Here is a 13,713-nt window from a genome sequence, read left to right as displayed (position 1 = left end):
ATTTATTTCGCGCCATAAAAGAGATGGGTATTTTAAACAAGCTCGATTTTATCGGGTTCCAAATACACCGTAGAATGACTTCGAAATGCTTTACATTTTTAATGTTCATTTATTTTACGCAGAACCAAACGCCAAAATTTGAAAAACGCACTGGTTTACTTCCCAGTAGACACTAAGGCTTCGTTTGTTTTTTTTTGTGCTTTTGTAAAAGACAGTTTTAAAAAACATTAGTTTAGAAAATGGAGTTCTCTAACGGAGAAGCATATATAAAAAGCTTTCTCAAAACTGAAGAAAAATGAAAAAAAAAAAAAAAAAGAGTTATTGGGAACGTGATTTGACGAACCAAACAACACAAAATAATATATTTATATTATATCTTGGATCTATTGACTTTGAGAGATTATTTCATTAATAAGAGTTCACATTTTAGATATCTTGGATCTATTGTTCAGAGTGATGGTGAAATTGATGGGGATATTATCAGCAGAATTCAAGTTGGATGGTTAAAGTGGAGGAATGCATCGGAGTTGTTGTGTGATAGAAAAGTACCCCTCAAACTTAAGAAAAAATTCTATAAGATGGTGGTGAGGCCTGCAATGCTTTATGGTGCCGAATGTTGGCCATTAAAAGACAAGCATAATACTGAGTTTAGTGTGGCAGAGATGAGGATGCTCAGGTGGATGAGTGGCTTTACCCTTAGAAATAGGATACGAAATGAGCATATACGTGAAAAGGTTGGAGTAACTCCAGTAGAAGATAAGATTAGAGAGAGTCGCCTTAGATAGTTTGGTCACATAAAACGGCGGCCTTCTGATGACCCGATTAGGAGAGTAGAGATATTAGATTTGACTTATGTTAAGAAAGGTAGAGGCATACCTAAAAATACTTGGTTAGAAAATATTAGGAATGACCTTTCTTTATTAGATTTAAACAAGAATTTGACTTTTAATAGGACACAATGGAGAAAAAAGATTCATGTAGCCAACCCCACGTAGTGGGATAAAGGCTTGATGTTGTTGTTGTAGAAATGCGAACAGAAAACTTGAATCAAACCTAATGGAATGCGCAAAATTTATAAAATTTAATTCAACCCATCAAAATAGTCGCATTAATTCACAAAATATAAAAATATGTTTTGCATGAAAAACATCAAGCTTCAACATAGATCAACAATAATGATCAGACTTCCAAGTAATACCAAAAGACATAGAGCTGCATGATAGGAACACACTGACATGCATAACAAAGAAGAAGTTTTTAGCACAAACAATAGTAAATAAACATGCAAGCAGAGCATAACAATTAACAAATAGAAACATAACAAAACAACCTATGGTTTATTAGATTTCTCAAGGAAAAAAACCACTAAATCCTGTTAGGAGAACACATTAGTACTTTCATGGCGTTCTACTAACCATCTAAGAACTTGAGACCATTGCCATGCGTTATATAACTTGCCAAGTTGAATTGCTTAATGACAAATATGCATTAATAGTTAAAGGTTCCATTAGCGTGGCCTTAGAAGCTTTTTGATATTAGATACCAATGGCGAGCAGTCTATCCATGATGGTAAAAGATGATAAGAAAAAGACATTATTTTTTACCTTTGCATGAGCTACTCGTTATGAGATATCACTACATATAACCAGTCTAACACTAGCCATCAAAAGCGAAGGATAAGAAAAACACATATTAAGGCAGGAAAAGTTTGTAAGACAAGGTGCAATATGTACATTAAGGGGGGTTAAATTTACTCCCTTTACTCTTGCAGGGGAATTCCACAGCTCTCCTCGCAGTCTCCAACACTTTTCTCCGAACACAGATCTCCTCCTCCATCATTCTCCGATGTCTCCTCCTTCGCATTTAAATTATCGTCCTGATCGGCATGTTGTTCATTGTTGTTGTTATTCCTCTCATTGTGTAATCTGTAGTCGGTCTCCAAAAGCATCAGTCTTCTTCTAAGCTCACCCATCTCCCTCTCCATTAAGAAAAGCCTTTCTTTGAGAGTGAGGTTCTCCTCTTCCAGCTGAGCAATGTGAGTGTCCTGATCATCCACTCTGTTTTCTAATAAGTAAGCTGCAGAAGTAGCGCCTCCTTGCTCTTCCCCGTAGCTCGGGTAGACTATCTCAAATCGACTGAGGTCGTGGTCGAGCCTCCTCTCTACCTCCACATGCTCCTCCACATCACTCTCGCTTGAACCATCCTCGACATCATCATCCTCTTCAGCCCCACCTTTACTCCGGCTGCCGCCAGCAGTTGGCGAACGAAGCCGAATCAAACCCTTCATGGATCCATATCCATCGACGCCCCACTCTTCCTTAGCCATATCAACCAATCCCTCTCTGGAAGGGGAGAAGGTTGGTGTGGGGAGGATCGCTGGCGTCACAGGACAAGGCGATACCAAAGACGCAATCCCGCCCGATTTTTTGGCACGAATGATGAAAGATGTGGTGTTTCGCGGGGCAAATGGGGCAAAACGACTAAATTTCTTTTTTGGGTAGAAGCGCCTAGCCTTCAGACGGTTCTGATACTGTAACTCAGTTAACGTCGGGGGTTTGTACCCGGAAATGCCGGTGGCGGCGCCCATGGAGGGTAAAACACCTGGACCAGCACCGACAGAACCAGCTCCAGCAGGGGCCGAAGCCTGCTTCCGCTTGTTGTTGTTCCAGTTAGCTCTTCCTGGTTTCGCTCCGGTGTGCGCGAACACCGGCCTAGAGTTTTGAAACCCCATCGGCTCGTCCGTCACGGAGGACGCCGCCGACTGCGGCGGAAGTGGCGGCAGTGGTGCCTGCGGTTGCGGCTGTTGCTGCTGCTGCGGCTGCTGCTGCCACATCCCGAAAGTCCGGCTCAGCATCTGCGACGGATCGTTCATGATTCCTAGCAAAGAAACCCTAAAAAGATCAGCAAATCAAGAAACCCTAGCCCAATCGCTTGATTCGGGCGGTGAAATGGAGTAGATCTAGGAAATTAGGCGAAACACAGCCCTAATTGCGAGCGAAATTTGCCTTCCGATCTCAACCCTAAACTAAAGATTCGGAGACCGAGACGAGGGCCCTTCGGCTTTATCCTTCGCTGGAAAATAGACCTAAATGACGAAAACCGTTACCGTCTTTTGATTTACGGACAGTAAGACTAGCTGCTGCGAACTCTCTGGCACTGGGTGACGTTATATGTAATAGCCGTCACAATTGGATAATTTAGATAGACACGTTGTGTAAATATGATTTGATGATGTGTTTTTCTACAACTTTAACCAGCCAACGCACCGCCTTAAATTTCTAAGCGTGTTCGATAAGATTATTATGCTTCAAATCATGGAAAAATCGAGGTTATCCTAAGTGTAAAACAAATTATGAAAAAAAAAATTATTTAATCAAAATTATAAAATGAAGCATTACATTCGAATTAAAAATTTATTATTTCTGGTGAAGTCAGAAATTTATTCAGGCCAGTGTTGTCACTACTCTCGCCTGCCTCACATAGGGGTGCAACCGAGTCAAACTGACTCATAAGTCAGTTTGGACTCGACTTGGTAACAGGCTCGACGAGTCGAGCTTATCAAGCTCGTGAGTCGAGCTCGACGGCTAATCAAGCTTGAGCTTGAACATACGTCGGACTCGACTCGTCGGCTCGACGAGCAGCTCGATGGCGGAGCTCGCGGGCGAGAAATCAAAATCTCGATAGCGGAAAATCCAAAACAACGACAGAGCACGCGCGGATCGACGACGGATGAGCTCGAGACAGCGGGAGAATGCGACTGCGAGCTCAGGACGATTAATCTCGACAACATAGCTCATTGGACCTCGAGATGTCAGTTCTCGACGGCGGATGCTACGAGTCCGGGAGACGAATCGCGACGGCAGTGATTGGATGACGGCGGACAAGCTGGATGACGACTGGCGCGACGACGAGGGCGGAACTCGGGTCTCGAGATGACGGATGCGACGACCGGCTTGACAACGGAGCTCGACGAGCCGCTCGACATGATGACAAGTCGAGCTCGAGCTCGGATTTTGAACTCGAACTCAAGCTCGGGTTTTGATTGCCGAGCTCGACTCAAACATCCCTTGCTTGAGCTCAACTCGATTCGTTTGCACCCCTAGTCTCACATCACTGACCGCCCTCGCCCCCTGCTGACACAACTATCGTTGATTTTCTATATCATTATTTACTATCGACCACCATCGTCATTGTTGGCTACTGGCTACCGGTATTATTGGACTTTGCACTGTAACTTATGTTCATTCAAACAACTCCAAACATTTCAAATACAATATATTCTTTTTTACGCTATATTACATTTTACACTAACATTTTTCATCCAAATAGCCAGCCCCTAAAAAAACTGTTATTACCTAGCAACTATGCAAAATACAAAGACAAAAGATGATGCTTTCTTGAACTATTCGAAGGTAATTTTACATACTCGTCTTATCTGTAGCATAACTCGTGCACCTTCATCTTTCTTTCATGCAATAAAGAATAAATTTTTTTGCGGAGTAATTTCTAAAATTGCACAATAGGTGTTTAGGAACCCATTCCTAGGAGAAATTATTCTGTACGCAGTCTGAACGCAGGGATAGGTTCGGATGCTGCGTATTTACTGCTTATTTGTTGCGTATTTTTTGTGTATTTAATTTTTTCTACGTATTTTTTGCGTATTTATTGTGTATTTAGTGAGTATTCTGGCTACCGGTATTATTGGACTTTGCACAGTAACTTATGTTCATCCAAACAACTCCAAACATTTCAAATACAATATATTCTTTTTTACGCACTAACATTTTTCATCCAAATAGCCAGCCCCTAAAAAAACTGTTATTACCTAGCAACTATGGAAAATACAAAGATAAAAGATGATGCTTTCTTGAACTATTCGAAGGTGATCTTACATACTCGTCTTATCTGTAGCATAACTCGTGCACCTTCATCTTTCTTTCATGCAATAAAGGATAAAATTTTTTGCGGAGTAATTTCTAAAATTGCCCAATAGGTGTTTAGGAACCCATTCCTAGAGGTGAGAGTTCCACCAAATCCGAACACGATTGGTGACTACGAGTCAAGTGAAATGAAATGTTATGCTAGGAATTTGTTTTTAGTTAAAATATTAATGCTTCTTTTTTATTACTATTATCGATAGAAACATTATAAGTAGGGACATCAATTATGGCATCTACAATGTAGTAATGTTAATTTAGGGGTGTCAATTTCGGGTCACGGGTCGGGTTCGGGTCGAACCCGAAATTGACCCGGTACTATTCGGGTCAACCCGAACCCGACCGTTTTTGCAAACGGGTCGGTTTTCCGGACCCAAACCCGTCCCGCTTCGGGTTCGGGTCAACCTGACCCGACCCGAATGACCCGATTCAGACAAAAAACTGCTAGTTTTCGGGTCCAAAAAGGGGACAAACTCTGATTGTTGGGTCAAGAACGGGTCAATCTCGGGTTCCCGGGTCAAAAACGGGTCATTTTCGGGTCAATTTCAGGTTGACAGGTCAACCCGAACCTCACCCAATTTTTGAAAGGGTCGAATTATTGAACCCGAACCCGACCCGTTTCGGGTTAAGGTCAACCCAAACCCGAAATTTTCGGGTCGGGTCCAATATTGACACCCCTAGTTATAATCTACAAAACAAGGCTTAAGATCTCACATATTGTGTGATCTTTTTGTCAATTATTAGCTTCAAACGATGCAACATGAGAAGAAATAAAATGTATCACCTCAAGAGATGGAAAATTTTTCATCTTCATGGGTTCAATGAAAGGTAGATGAATATTTATAATATTCTTCTAAATAATTTATGAATAAGAGAAAATAGTTTATGGGATATATATATATATATATATATATATATATATATATATATATTCTTCATACAACAACAACAACATCAAGCCTTTATCCCACTACGTGGGGTCGGCTACATGAATCTTTTTTCTCCATTGTGTCCTATTAAAAGTCAAATTCTCGTTTAAATCTAATAAAGAAAGGTCATTCCTAATATTTTCTAACCAAGTCTTTTTAGGTCTACCCCTACCTTTCTTAACACAAGTCAAATCTAATACCTCTACTCTCTTAACTGGGTCGTCGGAAGGCCGCCTTTTTATGTGACCAAACCATCTAAGGCGACTCTCTCTAATTTTATCTTCTACTGGAGCTACTCCAACCTTTTCACGTATATGCTCATTTTGTATCCTATCTCTAAGGGTAAAGCCACTCATCCACCTGAGCATCCTCATCTCTGTCACACTTAACTTAGTATTATGCTTCTCTTTTAATGGCCAACATTCGGCACCATAAAGCATTGCAGGCCTCACTACCATCTTATAGAATTTTCCCTTAAGTTTGAGGGGTACATTTCTATCACATAACAAGCCCGATGCATTCCTCCACTTCAACCATCCAACTTGAATTCTGCTGATAATATCCCCATCTATTTCACCATCACTCTGAACAATAGATCCAAGATATCTAAAACGTGTACTCTTATTAATGACTTGATCGCCCAAAGTCACAATCCCCTCACTAGGTCTATTACTACTAAAATTATACTCCATATATTCCGTTTTAGATCTACTCAAGCGAAAACCTTTAGACTCTAAGGTTGACCTCCATAATTCAAGTTTACCTTCAACTCCCTCTCTAGTCTTATCAACAAGAAGAATATCATCAGCAAAAAGCATACACCAAGGTACATCCTCTTGCAAATGTCTAGTGAGAACATTCATGACTAAAGCAAAAAAGATATGGGCTTAAGGCTGATCCTTGATGTAACCCAATCAAAATAGGGAAATACTTGGTCAAACCACCTTGTGTTTGAACACAAGTAATAGCTCATGCATACATATCTTTAATGATTTGAATATAAGCATTATTGACTTCTTTCTTTTCAAAAACTCTCCATAACACTTCTCTTGGAACTTTATCATATGCTTTTTCTAAATCAATAAATATCATAAGTAGATCCTCCTTATTTTCTCTATATTTCTCCATCAAACCTCTTAATAAATGTATGGCTTCCATAGTTGACCTACCCGGCATGAATCCAAATTGATTTTGAGAAACATTAGTATCACGCTGCAACTTATGCTCCATAACTCGCTCCCATAGTTTTAAAGTATGACACATTAACTTAATACCTCTATAATTCGTACAATCTTGTGCATCACCTTTATTCTTAAAAATAGGAATTAACACACTCATTCTCCACTCATTTGGCATCTTTTTAGTCTTCAAAATAGTATTAAAAAGTTTATTAATCCAAGAAATTCCTTCATCTCCTAAGCATTTCCACACCTCTATTGGAATATCATCAGGTCCAACAGCTTTACCACCCTTCATTTTCTTTAAAGCCTCTCTAACTTTAGCTTTACTAATACACCGATAAAAACATAAATCTTTATTATCATTTAGGGTGCTAAGGTCACTATAGTCAATCTTATTTTCACAATCTTCATTAAAAAGTTTAGTAAAAAAATCTCATCCACCTTTGTTGAATATCATCTTCTAAGAAAAGTATTTTTTGATCGTCATCCTTAATACACTTCACCTGAACTAAATCCGTACTACTCCTATCTCTTTCCTTGGCTAACTTATACATATATCTTTCTCCCTCCTTAGTATTTAATCTATTATATAAATCGCTAAAAGCTAATGTCTTTGCATCGCATATTGCTTTTTTTAGCATCCTACGAGCCACTTTATATATTTTCCAATTATCAGAATTTTTAAAATTAAAATAATTTTTATAACAAATCTTCTTATTTTTAATCTTTTCTTGCATAATTGGATTCCACCACCAACTATTTTTACTATTAGGAGTTTTTCCCTTTGATACTCCAAGTGCATCTTTTGCAATATTCTTAATATCACTAGCCACTTGTTCCCACATAACATTAGCATCCTTATGCACAAACAAAATCTTAAGATCTAAAATATTACTCTAAAAAATATTTTTGTTAATATTCTTTAAATGCCACCATCTAATCTTAGAAAAATGTTTTACTTTATTTTTTATTTTATGACCCTTTATCTTAAAGTCCAAAATTAATAATCGATGTTGGGTACATAAATTTTCACTCTGAATAACTTTACAATTTTTACAATCTAAACGATTTAATTTTCTAATAAAAAAATAGTCAATCTCGGTTGTACTATATCCATTTTTTTAAGTGATGAGATGCTCATTCCTTTTCTTAAATAAGGTATTAACAATTGAAAAATCATAAACTAAACAAAAATCTAATATGATCTTGCCACCTTCATTTATCATTCCAAATCCATGGCCACCATGAATGCTTTTAAATCATCTACCTCTCTCCCAACATGTCCATTTAAATCTCCTCCAATAAAAACTCTTTCTTCAAGAGGTATCTTTTGTATTAATTCTTCTAAGTCATTCCAAAAATTTAATTTAAAACTCATATCCAAACATACTTGAGGAGCATAAGCACTTATAATATTAACAATCTTATCATCAACAATAATATCTAAAGCTATAATTCTATCTCCAATCCTATTAATTTTTATAATATTATCCTTTAAACTCTTATCTATAATAACACCTACACCATTTCTAGTACGACTCCTATCCGAATACCAAAGTTTAAATTCTAAACTATCAATTTCCTTAGCCTTCTCTCCAACCCACTTAGTTTCCTGAATGCATAAAATATTTAACTTCCTATGAATCATAATATCTATTAATTCCAAATTTTCCTGTAAGAGAACCTATATTCCAAGTTCCTATCCTAATTTAATAATAATAATAATAATAATAAAAGGAAATACAATTGGGCTTGACATATTAGAATTCATACCTAGCTTTATATAGTTATGATAATGGCATATGAGATCTTCATATTGAGCTCTATCATCCTCGGTCATCCTATATGTACATATATAATTTCTTTTTTGGACTAAGACTTCATTTTGGACAACTTCTTACTACTTTTTAAAGCGGCTTTTTATTGCAAAAATTTTTTGAATTGGAATTTTTGATACTAGATAGATGCTTTGGGAAGCAGTAAGAAAGTTATCTCAAACAAAATCTAAATCTAAATAATAAAAATAAAATGTTTTTTTTAAGATATAGCTAATTTAAAAATATTTCATATTTTGATAATTAAAATTGTAGAGTTATGGTTTTTTTAAGACTCATGAAATTCACCAATTAATAATTTTGTTCATAAAAAAGATTTGCATTTTTTTTCTAGGTAGGACAAAGTTCGATGTAATTATTAAAAATATATCATATTTTATTAATTAATACATCCTAGGTTAACCCTATAAACTTCTTTGGACACTTTGGACACTTCTTAGTTACCTTATGTAGGTAAGAAACCCACCAAAATACATCCTAGGTTAACCCTAGGTCAAACCCAAAACTTCTTAAATTCTAAAAACTACCCTAAAACCCTATGTTTTATCCTAGATGGACAATGACATTAAGATTGAGCCAAACAAACCCTTAACCCATTTTTGGACTCTTTTAGTGGGCCAAAAAGTATTGTTTAACCTCTTTAATCATTGGTTAAAGGTGATTTGACCAAATTCCAACTTTAAACCCAAAAAATACCTACAAGCTCAAAGTGATCAATTGACCTAGGAATTAAGTTCAAACATTCCTAATTCAACTTATAAATGGTTAGGCTCAAGGCTGACCCATGGTAAAACCACTTTGACCATGTTCAACCAAGTTTGACCAAAGCCTTAAAGAAATCAGACTTTTAAACCAAATTTCCAAATTAGGTGATTTTTTCTTAAGGTTGGTTTTAAATAATTTTTAATTCATATTGTATATTCTTATATTTAGTGAACCCACTTTGATCAAAAGTAGCAAATTAATAAAGTTCCCCTTGGGTGTCCTAGATGTGCTTCTTAGGTTAAATCCCCAAAAAATCTTGGGATTAGTTTATAATGGTTAAAAACCCATTATAGAATATTTAGAACAATACTTGGTTTATCCCTTCGACCATAAAAAGGTAAAATTACCAAAATACCCCTATAAGACCCCTAATGGATTTCATAAAATCAAACTTTGGAATTTGGGTTGACATTAGTCTTGAATGACTCTAAAACTTTATTAGAGATATTTAAAACAATGCTTGAACCATTGTCAACTTATTTGACTATAGAATGTTTAAATTAGTAAAATATTGTTATTCCTATCACAATGACCTAAACTAAACCAAATGGTCCTATCTTCGAGTCTAACTGATCCAAGCCAACCCTCAAATCATTTGGAGTTAATGTTGACCCTTGTTAAACAATTTTAGCCAAATTAAGTTAAAAATATAAAATTGTCAGGATCATATCATACGTATCTCAGGAAAATCTAAAAGTTTAATAATTAGTTATGAAAAAAATTTCAGTGAAAATGACATACCAAGGGGAGGGGTGGATTGGTGATTTAAAAAAAATTTCAAAATCCTTTTGAATTAAAAACTAAATTCAGATTTCGTGCAAAAGTGTTTGAATAAATGAAATAGATCAACTCACCACACAACTCTAATTAAGTACTTTTTTTAATTTTGTAAAATATAAATTATTTTTGTTTTTATTTTTCTAATTTTTTTTAAATTTTTTATAAAATTTTGAATCACAATCAACCACGAAAAACTTTTTTCACTGATATAATCATAATCAGAGCAGAGTGCTTCAATAAAATTGCAAGAAAATAAAAGTGTTGAAAGAAAATAGATGCAAATTAATTTTATAGTGCTTCGATTATCTTGACCTACGTCAACTACCCTAAGGTTGTATCTTCAGGTTTTGCACCAACACAATGACTCACTTTCAACCCATAGTTAGGGGGAGAAGCACTTCTTTCGTTTTATAGGTAAAAAAATACACCTTTATACACTCTTCACACCCGAAGAAACCTTCCTTTCATCTCCTCGGTTTGTCAAAGTCTTCATGTTCTCCTTTCACCTCATCGGTTCACCTCCTCAATTCGGCGGAGTCATTATGTCCTCCTTTGTCCAATGGAGTCACCGTGTCCTTCTCTTTTCTCCTCGGTCTGGGAGAGTCATTGGGTCCTCCTTTTAACTCCGCGATCTAGCGGAGTCATCGACAATTTTTAGCCTTCAAACTAATTCCTTCATAGAACTCCTCTCAAGAGACACACCAACATATATAATCAAAAAAATTCAGGTCCAGCTTAGCCATAGTAATCATGTGAAAACACCTCTCACACTCGATCTCTTGATACCCCCAAGAATATTCTCTCATACACATAACCTGACCCATTCTCTCTCTTGATCAATGCTCTCACCCCAAACTCTCTCACAAAAGAAATTGAAACTCTGAACTGACCAAAGACACTTATCACAAATTATAAAAGAGTTTATAAAGAGGGCTTTACAAAACTCTAATTTTTAATTATACTGCTTCAGTTCGTACAGTATGATGCTCATATCATACAGAATGATTTGTTCAATTTTTTCTATACAATCCAAGATCAACCAATATGATTAGTTCACTTAAATAGTAGTTCATACATGACGAACCCCAGGATAATTAGTTATCGTTTAAAAGGTCTCTCTGTCGATCGATATGTATGATCATGATCATACTATATGATCATCAATCTTAATTAATCACGATTCGATTGATTTTTCATTCATATTTAATTAGGTAAGATTCTTTAACATTATACAATATGAACTAGTTAGTATAATATGATTAGAATAAATTTTAAAATTCAAATTATTGTCTAGGTGGGGATACTAAATATTGCTAATTGTCCTGTACAATACTCTGGAAGTAGAGTACGATTAGTTATAACTTATTACAAATTAATCTCATTTAATTAAATATTTTAACTAATTTATTATTGCATTGACTGTATAGTACGATCAAAGATCGTATAATATGATCATAAAAAAATTAAAAATTTTAATTACACTCCCCCTTGTGTGTGTGAGCAGGGTTGCTAAGCCAATATATACCTATTATAAAAATATAATCAAGAAAAATAAAATTGAGACACCTTCAAAAAGTAACTAACCAACTCAATATATTTTTTAGCTCTAATTCTTTGACTGTGCTTTGTATATGTTAAACTTGAAATGTTAGTAGTGCATAAGAAAAATATATGTAATATATAACACGGAAGAAAATAAAATAAATATCTAAGAATATTCGTAATCATCAAATATACAGTCTTTTTTTTTTTTTATCAAATATACAGTCTTGCTCCCAGATTGTAATAATCTTTCCCTTTTTTATGATGGAAAATATTATTTGTTGAAATTTTAAAAATGCTAGTTAATTTTTAATTTCTTGTTGAGCCCTTTCCCTCATTAAGTGATATCTTTTAAAAATGGGGAGAAAATTTATTTTTATTTCTTTTTCTAAAATTTTTTAGTCATTAATTTTATTTTTAATCTTATTTTAAATTTTTATTTTTAATGAGAAAAATTAAAAAATAATCATAATTAACACTGAAATAAAGAACTGAACTGCACTAATGAAAAATAAACAATGCAACTAACACACTGAGTATTCTCTATTTTGACATCACCAAAAGAAGAAACTATAGATAGATCTATAGAACTCTAAAAAAAAGTTTTTGTAGAACCCTCATGAGTTCATTTCTAACATTCGTGAGAAGTTTCATTCAATTTGGAATTATTTTAAATATAAAATAAAATAAGGTTATCAAATAAAACAAAATTTCCAAAATATTTAAAATTAAACGTAAATGAGATGAAATTTTTCTGGAAGGTCTTTGTGGTTACTCCAAACTTTTAAGAATTTCCAAGCAAATTTTAAATTTGTTTAATTTTTGAATTTTCTTTAATAAAATAATTTTAAAATAATTGAAAATTTCGAAAAATTCTAAATAAGTCCAAACTCTTATGGAATATTATTAAGATCATCCTGGGCTTACACAGAATTATTTCATGAATTTTGTGTTTTTTTAACTCATAACTTATTAAATCAAGCATAATAAAGTAATAATAAATAAATAGCTATACACTTGAAACTTCTTTTTTATATAAAATCAAATTGGTGCGCTCAAGACACTTGCATACTTTTCTTTCGAAGATTAGTTTTTCTTAGAGTCAAAACTTTTTTTTTTTTTTGAAATAAAATAAGTAAATAAAATTGACTAAAACAATATTTATGAATATACAACAATACAACAACAACATCAAGCCTTTATCCCACTACATGGGGTCGGTTACATGAATCCTTTTTCTCAATTGTGTCCTATTAAAAGTCAAATTCTCGTTTAAATCTAATAAAGAAAGGTCATTCATAATATTTTCTAACCAAGTCTTTTTAGGTCTATCCCTACCTTTCTTAACATAAGTCAAATCAAATACCTCTACTCGCCTAACCGGGTCATCGGAAGGCCGCCGTTTTATGTGACCAAACCATCTAAAGCGACTCTCTCTAATCTTATCTTCTACTGGAGCTACTCCAACCTTTTCATGTATATGCTCATTTCGTATCCTATCTCTAAGGGTAAAGCCACTCATCCACCTGAGCATCCTCATCTCTGCCACACTTAACTTAGTATTATGCTTCTCTTTTAATGATCAACATTCGACACCATAAAGCATTGCAGGCCTCACCACCATCTAATAAAATTTTTCCTTAAGTTTGAGGGGTACATTTCTATCACATAACAAACCCGATGCATTCCTCCACTTCAACCATCCAACTTGAATTCTGCTGATAATATCCCCATCTATTTCACC

At 34.9% G+C, this 13,713-nt stretch overlaps 1 protein-coding gene across 1 annotated transcript; it reads right to left on the bottom strand.

Moving 5' to 3' along the window:
* Positions 1 to 1,577: 1,577 nt before the first annotated feature.
* On the bottom strand, positions 1,578 to 3,148 carry LOC110094828. Its single transcript, XM_020820162.2, has one exon. The coding sequence runs from the start codon at positions 2,870 to 2,872 to the stop codon at positions 1,760 to 1,762; it is 1,113 nt and encodes a 370-aa protein (XP_020675821.1). The 5' UTR covers positions 2,873 to 3,148; the 3' UTR covers positions 1,578 to 1,759.
* Between the last annotated feature and the right edge of the window lie 10,565 nt (positions 3,149 to 13,713).

Source organism: Dendrobium catenatum, unplaced genomic scaffold, assembly GCF_001605985.2.
Source record: "Dendrobium catenatum unplaced genomic scaffold, ASM160598v2 original_scaffold_273153, whole genome shotgun sequence".
Taxonomy (NCBI): Eukaryota; Viridiplantae; Streptophyta; class Magnoliopsida; order Asparagales; family Orchidaceae; genus Dendrobium; species Dendrobium catenatum.
This window is presented reverse-complemented; position numbering and strand designations above follow the sequence as displayed.